Source organism: Alosa sapidissima, chromosome 1, assembly GCF_018492685.1.
Source record: "Alosa sapidissima isolate fAloSap1 chromosome 1, fAloSap1.pri, whole genome shotgun sequence".
NCBI lineage: Eukaryota > Metazoa > Chordata > Actinopteri > Clupeiformes > Clupeidae > Alosa > Alosa sapidissima.
In genome coordinates this window covers 3,586,789-3,595,400 of record NC_055957.1, presented here as the reverse complement: position 1 = coordinate 3,595,400, position 8,612 = coordinate 3,586,789, and the positions used below count along the sequence as shown (strand labels likewise).

The following is an 8,612-nucleotide window of genomic DNA, read 5'->3' as shown; positions in this document are numbered from 1 at the left end:
AGCAGGAGGGGGAGGTGACAGCTGCTGAGAAATATCTATTTGGTCAGTTACTGGAAGGGAAATTTGCAGTTTGTTCATCTCAAGCTCGTCCAGGTGGTGGGACCCGTTGCAACACTCTGGCACAGAGAGAGAGGGAGAGAGGGAGAGAGAGGGAGAGCGAGAGAGAGAGAGAGAGAGAGACGAGAGATGAGGAAGGAAGGAAAGCAAAGCAACCTGTTTGAGTTTTGCTCAGCCAGGAAGGAGGAATTTGACTAATTCTTATATAAAAGCCATATGGTGGACCCAAATAAAAGTCTTGCATAGTGTAGAAATCTTTGCAGCCTGTAGCCTGTTTTACTCAGATGAAAAGACTAGCTCTCATCTGAAGTAGGAGTTTTTTTTTTTATTAAAAACTGCCGCACACTATCCAAATGTAGTAAACTCAGTCAATTGTAAACACAAAATCACAGATATCTTTACATTCTTGAACAAAACACTTTTCAACTGACATTCTGTTCAAAACGTTTTTTTGTTTTGGACAAGGTGTTTAAAGTCTGACATCCTGCTTTACAATACAATAATAATAATAATAATAATAATAATAATAATAATGTAGACAAATACCTCTAGTAGTGTTCCAGTAACTGTTGCTTTGAACTGTCATAGAATGTTCAGTAGAAGCCCACTACAAAAGGACACATTTGCAATATGGATAATACATTTGTAATAAAAACCTGTGTGTTATATATGTTTACATTTTAGTTTTTAATAAAGCTATGTATGTATTTTATGTATGCATGTCCGTTTTAATCTTCAAAAGATGTAACCTTTGTTGACAACAGAAAGCCTACTTGGGTAAAACATAAGTCTACAATTTACAAGTGCGTTTCTTTTTTCTTCTTCTTCCATTTTTAACGTCCTGCATGTAAACGGATCCAATTGTTTCATGGTACAGTAATACCACGCAGACACGGTCTTATTGAAAACACAAGAGGATTACCTAACAAGCATGTAGATAAATGTGGTTCCTATAGTCTCTAATCAAGCCGAGTTCAGACAGGTGACAGCGCTGGTCTTGGCCCTTGAACAGTTCCAGGTGGCGCTGGGGTTTTTTTTTCCAGTAGGGTACACAGGCCTGCAAGTCTATACTGTCCACATTCCACTGTGACAGAACATTTGAGATAAACGAAGCAGCAGATGACATTGGCTATGAATGCTAAAATGAATTCTAATTGAGGTGTTTACTGGTAGCTCCTAGTAGCCTACTACGATCACAATGACACAACCACGAAATCCACTTTTTGCAATGGGGTAGAGCGCAACGACCCCACATCATGTGGAAATACTACACTCTGCTGGTGAGCTGATGAAATTACAAGTCTGTTCAGTCACAGTCACAAAGTGACTTTTTTTTATCAGAAATATAGATTAGCTCTTGTTAAAAAAAGAAAACTAATATTTGGATTTTTATAACAATATTTTACTTAGGCTAATATGTTGTTAGGCTATAGCCTGTTCCTTCAAAAGGAAAGGTTCGTATAGGCTAGGCCTTTTCTATATATCTATGTTGTTAGGCTATAGCCTGTTCCTTCAAAAGGAAAGGTTCGTATAGGCTAGGCCTTTTCTATGTATCTTCAGTTTGTCGATGTCAAGAGGTGCTTCTTAGAAATATCTTTTAAATTATGCTACATGCAGGGAAACAATGGTTAAGTTAAAGTACAATTTTGAAGATTCAGGTACCTTACTGAGAAATTACCATAAACTGGGTGAGGATCCGCTCGTCTCAGAGAGGACTGGAGCCGGTTGTTTGGATCGTTTAAGAATTTAGAATTTCACGACGTTCCCTAACTGTCACGTGACTCACTGGGTTAGAAGAAGCATGGCGGACATGCATGCGGAGCTCCAAAACAAACTCCTGATTTTTTTCAGTTAGTTGTATTTTAAAATAATATCCAACGATCGTGACAGCATCAACGTTGACTGCGTTGGACGTCCCACAGTATAACAACATGGACGAGGGGAATAAGCTAGAATTCCCCTCACTGCCTGCGTCCAAGGAGGATCAATTGGTAGCTATGATGCTAACAAACATCAAAATAGCTACCTAGCCGGACAGCCAGCCAGTTATCTAAGCAAGATTGCTAACATGGGTCGAGAAATAGCAAGATCTTTATTGTAATCATAAATAAATGAATATGCATTTTGAATTAACTCAAAGCCCAGAAAAGAAAGCCTAGAAAAACTCGTCGTCTATCATACTGTCATCTAACCGCAGTGACACTTTGGCAAGCCTAGCTGTTTATCTGTTGAACCACACATAGTTGCTTGGTGAAAGGGCTATATACCCACAGGGTAATAACGTCTGTAAGTAGACAATATCTGACTAGCAGAGGTGCATTGTTGTTAATTGCAATTCTCGAATTTGATTACTTGTCTTCAATGTTAAATAGCTTTAAACGAGTACTTTGTTAACTCAGAATAGGCTACTTCACTGAAGGTTTAGGCAGCCCATTGCCAGTCATGAAGTGACGCTGCAATTCAGAATGCACAGTCATGATATGACTCTTGATATCTTTTGCATGTTTTTAATCTTTATTCAATCTGTTTCGTAGGACTGGGCCTATCCGATGAGACGAGATATGCAGGTACGCAACGAATCACCTCAGCTTGAACTTTTAAAATGCAATAGATGGGCTATCCGAGAACTAACAATGGAGCATTGAACTTCCATACAGTGAGAGTGAAATTGCCACGACATGCAAAATGCAATGTAATGCAACACAGAGTTGATCTATTCAAACCCACGGCATTGACGTATTAACCATCTCTGTCCTCTCATTTTCCCCAAGGAAATTCTCCCAGGCCTGTTTTTAGGTCCGTACTCAGCCGCCATGAAAAGCAAAGTAGGTTCCGTCCCCGTCCGGGCCACGCCCACAGTTGTTGATTGGTCACGCTTCATATAGACCCGACGTAATTATGCCTTCTGCTGTTTCAGCTTTCTGTACTGGAGAAGCATGGAATAACGCACATTGTATGCGTGAGACAAGACATTGAGGCCAACTTCATCAAGCCAAACTTCCCACTAAAATTTAGGTATTGCATGACAGAAGTTATTATAAATATATATATATTTTATTTATTTTACGTTATACTAGTAATTTTGAATGCCAGTGTTTATTGTTGTTGTTGTTGTAAGTCACTTTGGACAAAAGTGTCTGCTAAGGAACATGAAAATAAACGCAAAGGGACCTTAAAGGACAGTAGTCTGTGATTCTAAGCCAATATAATTTTTGTCAAATTATGAAGATGTCTCATCACAGATCTCCGTACTGTGTACCGTATAGTTCACAGTCTTTCTGTATTCAGTCCTGTACGCTAATCCAGCCAATCATGTTGCTTCAGGAGAAAGAGAGAGGAGGGGTGTAACTTGATTGGCTGTTGCACTCAAACGTCAACTAACTTTAACTAGAAATACAGACTGCACCTTTAACCAGGACAATATGAAAAGGATTAGTGTAACATGTTTGTTTTTGTGTGTGTGATTTTGTTTTGTTTGTTTGTTACCAGATACCTCGTTTTAGATATAGCCGACAGTCCTGTGGAGAACATTATTAGGTATTTCCCATCGGTAAGTTTGAGTGACAGCATAGTAGACATAGGGTTGTGTTTAAGTGGTTGGATCAAGTTCCGCTAAAAATGTTTGCTCAAATATCTTTCTCTGCTCTCCCCAGACAAAAGAATTTATTGATGGATGTTTAGAGGCTGGAGGTAATATTTTTAAGTGGAACAGTGGGTGGTTAAGTGGAACAGTAGTTGTCCGCGTCCATTTTTCTTGATAGGTTTACATTCCTCTGAATAAACTATATAAATGTACGTTACTTTTGCTTCACAGGAAAGCTCCTCGTTCATGGGAATGCAGGGATTTCAAGAAGGTATGTCCCGCCATAAGACTTAATTTAATTGGGTAATTCCAGTCATGTGACTTGAGATTAATGTCAGTGGAATTGTATCTTGTTTTTCTTTTAGTGCTGCCTTAGTTATTGCCTACCTTATGGAAACGTTTGGCGTTAAATACAGGTATGTTTTTCAGTAGTGAATAGTTGAGAATGTATTTGCTAAATAATCAGTCTCTTATGTGAAAGAAAAATACCAGCCAGTTAGACATAAATATGTTGGGCCTTAATTTCAATGACAAGCAAAGTGCACAGTCTTAAGTCTAACTAAAGCTAATTTAATAACTAGGCAAAATCATTTAGCTAATTCAACACCACAGATAAGACATTGAGTCGCCGCCACCATACTCCCACATGCCACACGATAACTATGGGGGATATCGCGACTGAAAAGCTTTTGCGGTTATATTTAGCTCATCAGATTAGTTCTTCATAATGATAATTCATCTTCAATGGTTAGAGTTAGTTCCCATAGACTGTGCTTCATGTCACAAAACGCTTTTATTGAGAAAACTTCATGCTAGAGAGAGAACTTTGTCGGTCACTTACATTAAGTCCCATAGTTTGAAATTCATTAGTGTGAATTAAAAGAAACAGTGCCCTGATGAGCATACTTTGTAGCCCATACTCCTAGTAAGGGTCCTGTTCACATTGCACAGCACTTGTTATGACAAGATTTGTCTGTTAAGAGGCACAGACACAGTCTAAAATCTGCCCTCATAGCATACTGTAGCTCTGTTGCCGCCTGGCTTTGCTAGCTACTAGCAGGATAACTCAAGCTATGTAGCCCCATAGACATAATATTATGTCTCTGTATCCCCCCCCCACCCCCCCTCGAACAACATAGTCCTTGAAAATAGCCAAAGCTCTCCTTTAAGGCTTGTTGTTACATTATATTGGAAAAAAAATCAGAATGGCCTCAATACCCACACTTTGGTTGTTCTTCCCATTTCATCCCTACAAGGCCCCTGAAACATCTATTTGTGTAAGATGCATAGATGTATCATTCAGAAACAATCACACAGAAGGTACAGAAAATAAAGTTGGTTTGGACTTAAAGTGATTCTATATTACTACAATGTTCAGAGCAGCCTGAGTAACTCCAGATTTGTTTCCTACGGTCAGTGGAACCCAGCCAGAGTTCTTTATTCCGTGTTTTAGTGCCACTATGAATCAGATCCGCAACTAACTGACTAAACTTAGAACAACATGGCTTTTGTGATACCTAATTTTGAAAGGATATCAACATAAGGGTGTGTCCTGTACTTTGTCAAACAGGGTTGCATTTAGCCACGTGCAGGAGAGAAGGTTCTGCATTAATCCCAATATGGGCTTCGTGCATCAGCTACAGGTATGGGCCTGAAAAAAACTCCTAACCACCACCACATATACAGTGGGTTGCGAAAGTTTACACCCCCATGCTAAAGTTGACTAAAAAGAGGAATAACAATGTCATCTTTTGGAAATTGATCTTAATGCCTTAATTTAAAAAAATGGGAAAAATCCAACCTTTAAGGACACCAATTGTCTTTGTAAATGAATAATGTGTCGTAAATTAATAAATGTTCCTCATTAAAATACAGGGGGCATAAGTATACACCCCCCAGATTTTTATTTTTAAAGGCCCGTTATTTCATGGATCCAGGATACTATGCACCCTGATAAAGTTCCCTTGGCCTTTGGAATTAAAATAGCCCCACATCATCACATACCCTTCACTATACCTAGAAATTGGCACGGGCCATAAGATCATCTCTCAATGCAAATCAAACCAGCTATTAGGCTAACTGAAATGATGCCAATCTCTAGGTATGTGATGATGTGCCCCCTGTATTTTAACGAAGAACATTTATTTATTTACGATACATTATTCATTCACAAAGAAAATTGGTGTCCTTAAAGGTTGGATTTTTTTTTTTTTTTTAATTAAGGCATTAAGATCAATTTCCAAAAGATTATTTTTTATTCCTCTTTTTAGTCAACTTTAGCATGGGGGTGTAAACTTATGCAACCCACTGTATAATAATTCTATGTCATGTCCGTAACATTGCAACAACATAAGATTAGTGATTATTGATTTCCCTTAACTTTTAATCTTTTCCATATACTAGGAATACGAAGCGATCTACCTAGCCAGGCTGACCATTAAGATGATGTCTCCTGTCCAGCTGGGGCGGCCTTTTTCTATCCAGGCTGGCATGCCAGGTGAGGCCGCTGTGTAGTTTAGCTGTGCTAACTGCTGGCTCCATCTGCTTTGTCTGGAAACTAGGTTTCCATCTAACTGTTTCAGACCAATTCTGGGCTTTCATTTCAAGTCCAGAATGCAAATGCTGTATACAAATTAATTTAAAAAAAGCTGCATGTGGGTGGATTGACACCCACTTGGTATATGTCTTCAGAGAACATCTCCTCTAGCACTACTTACAAGCACTTACCACCTGTCTTGAACTGACACTCAACTGTTTAAAAACAGCACTCACTGATGCACTTATTCTTACTGTACTCTACCTTTTTTAAATTGCCCTAAAATTGTTGAGAGAATTGCTTTAAAACTTAAACTGTTTACCATGTTGTTAGTCACTTTGGTTAAAAATGCATCAGCCAAATGTAATCTAATGTAATGTAATGTAATATGTCAGATATGACCAAGCTGGAAACTGGTGTACTAACAGGTGAGGTTCCTTGCCATATGGTTTTCGGCAAAGCTACCTTAGACAGCCTCGGGGGCTGATGTTTTTAGTAAGGTCCCACCTTTGAAGGTTTTAGAATATCTTACTAGCATAGATTTTAAAAAACATATTTATGTTTCTATAACACACAGTGCTCTGGCCATTAAATAGCCGTAGTTGTGGAAATGGCCTTAAATTAAACAAACAAACAACCTCAGGGTTCAAACTCACAGCTGTTCACAAGCATTCTCTTAATTCACATAGCTCAGCTGATGGCAACACACAGGCACGTTTCTTTGCCTGTCTGACCTCTCTCATGCTATGTTTTCCTAGCCTCGAAAACCATACTCTTGACTATATTCCGCTACGCTGCTCTTGGGCAAAGAGTACTGAAGGAAAATGAAATTGAACAGAAGTACGTAGCCGGGCGGACCCAGGCTAATGTTTTCCCCCGTTGTCATTGGTGCTCTTGTTTTGTGTGTCTTCTGTTCTGTAAAGCCATACCTTTCTGCTTCTCTCTCACAGGAAGTTTGAAAAGGTCACTCGAGGAGGATGATGACTTTGGGAGTATGCAAGTGACGGCTGCACAGAATGGATAAGCTTTAATGAGTGTTCATTAGTTTTTGTTTTGTTTTGTTAGTTTCTTTTTTGTTACATTTTTATTGAGATTAAAAATGTAAATATTTGAACTTTTCTAAGGGGTGGGAATTGGGGTCAAGGGGACCCATGAAGCTGAGGGGGTTGGGCTTACTTTGATCATTTTTTTTGTTTTTGTTTTTGTTTTTCTTCCTGCAGCTGTATATGCACTGATGAGGTTTTTTGCAGTTTTATAGTATTTAAGGCATATTGCATTTGCAGCGGGACGGTATTGCAATAATGCACTTTTGATACTTGAATTCTTGTCATTTAGCAGGTCTGGGGCAGGTTGGCAAAAGGGAAGGTAAAGTCAGCCGCTGCCTTTGTAAGGGGTGGGTGGGTGCGTGGGTGGGTGGGGCGGGGCGGTCTTAGGCCTGCCCGGTGAGACTGGGCACTTTAGGGCTTTGAGGAGGCGTCTCTGTGGGAGCTGAAGCTCCGCTAAAGAGGAAACGCGCTTCCCAGGATTTAACCCACTGCTCAATTAAACAAACAAAAAAAAACAAATGGCTAACTCATTGCTTTTGTCTTATTTATAGCAACACAATGCTGCCTATTGCGATATGTTTTTATAGGCAACTAGTTTTGACATCCATTTAAATTTTTTATGTGATGATGGGTGTAGTTAGTGGCACTGTGCTGCTGTTAGTTACTTTTCTATGTAATATTTTTTTTTCCATTTATGCATACATTCATCTCAAAGATTATTGCTTAAAGGAGTTTTCACATAGCCATTTCACATAGATCTCTGTTGAGGACACTGAGTACTGTCGGTACGGAAAAAATCGGTGCTACCTAGCTTGAGACACTGGTTTAGCATTTGCAGAGCTTTATCTAAGTTATTCAAAACTTGTGTGTTTCACTGTCATGGCAGGTACATTGCTACTCTCATATTGGGCCCTACTGTTATACTTGTTGACTGGTCACATGGTCAAATATGATTTTCTAATTCCTGCTACACAGAAAAGTAGCTTTGCCCTGTTGCTCATACCCTTATAGTGCACTTTGAGTTGCAAAGTAAGGTTGGAGGGTATTCACTAGCACTGTTCCCCTGAAGTGAAAGCTTAGTAAATGCTACGCATTATGGGAAGGCACAGTGCGCTGTCTGCGGACTGACAAGGTGGTTATTGCGCTTCCTCTGTGCATCTGCCCCTGGGTGCTTACACTTCTTTTCCACCAACATTTATTTCAACGCAGACACGAGGCTAGTGAGGGGTGAAAGGACAACTGCTGGTATTTAAAGGGTCATCACGCCAGCATAGCACTTGGGAAGAGTGGAACCCCAGGCAGTGGACAGTGACCTTTTCAGGGGAGTTAACCTTCGTTCACCTCTGATTTTTATTTCGAGCCCCAGGGTAAGCTCGTTCCAGTCGTGTCT

General features: G+C 39.6%; 1 protein-coding gene across 1 annotated transcript; it reads left to right on the top strand.

Annotated features, from left to right (window-relative positions):
- The first annotated feature begins 1,826 nt into the window (after positions 1–1,826).
- On the top strand, positions 1,827–7,755 carry styx (serine/threonine/tyrosine interacting protein). The gene is made up of 11 exons (XM_042087339.1): positions 1,827–2,048; positions 2,592–2,624; positions 2,829–2,882; positions 2,975–3,072; positions 3,547–3,607; positions 3,711–3,747; positions 3,872–3,911; positions 4,006–4,056; positions 5,211–5,283; positions 6,044–6,137; positions 7,127–7,755. Exons 1-11 carry the CDS (start codon positions 1,989–1,991, stop codon positions 7,198–7,200), a joined length of 675 nt encoding a protein of 224 aa, XP_041943273.1. The 5' UTR covers positions 1,827–1,988; the 3' UTR covers positions 7,201–7,755.
- The last annotated feature ends 857 nt before the right edge of the window (positions 7,756–8,612 follow it).

Bases quoted from the DNA above. Each gene is read 5' to 3' on its own strand.
- styx (XM_042087339.1), top strand. From the start codon at position 1,989: ATGGACGAGGGGAATAAGCTAGAATTCCCCTCACTGCCTGCGTCCAAG. The intron at 3,608-3,710 runs GTAAGTTTGAGT...TGCTCTCCCCAG, and splicing joins TTATTAGGTATTTCCCATCG to ACAAAAGAATTTATTGATGG. The intron at 3,912-4,005 runs GTATGTCCCGCC...TTTTTCTTTTAG, and splicing joins AATGCAGGGATTTCAAGAAG to TGCTGCCTTAGTTATTGCCT.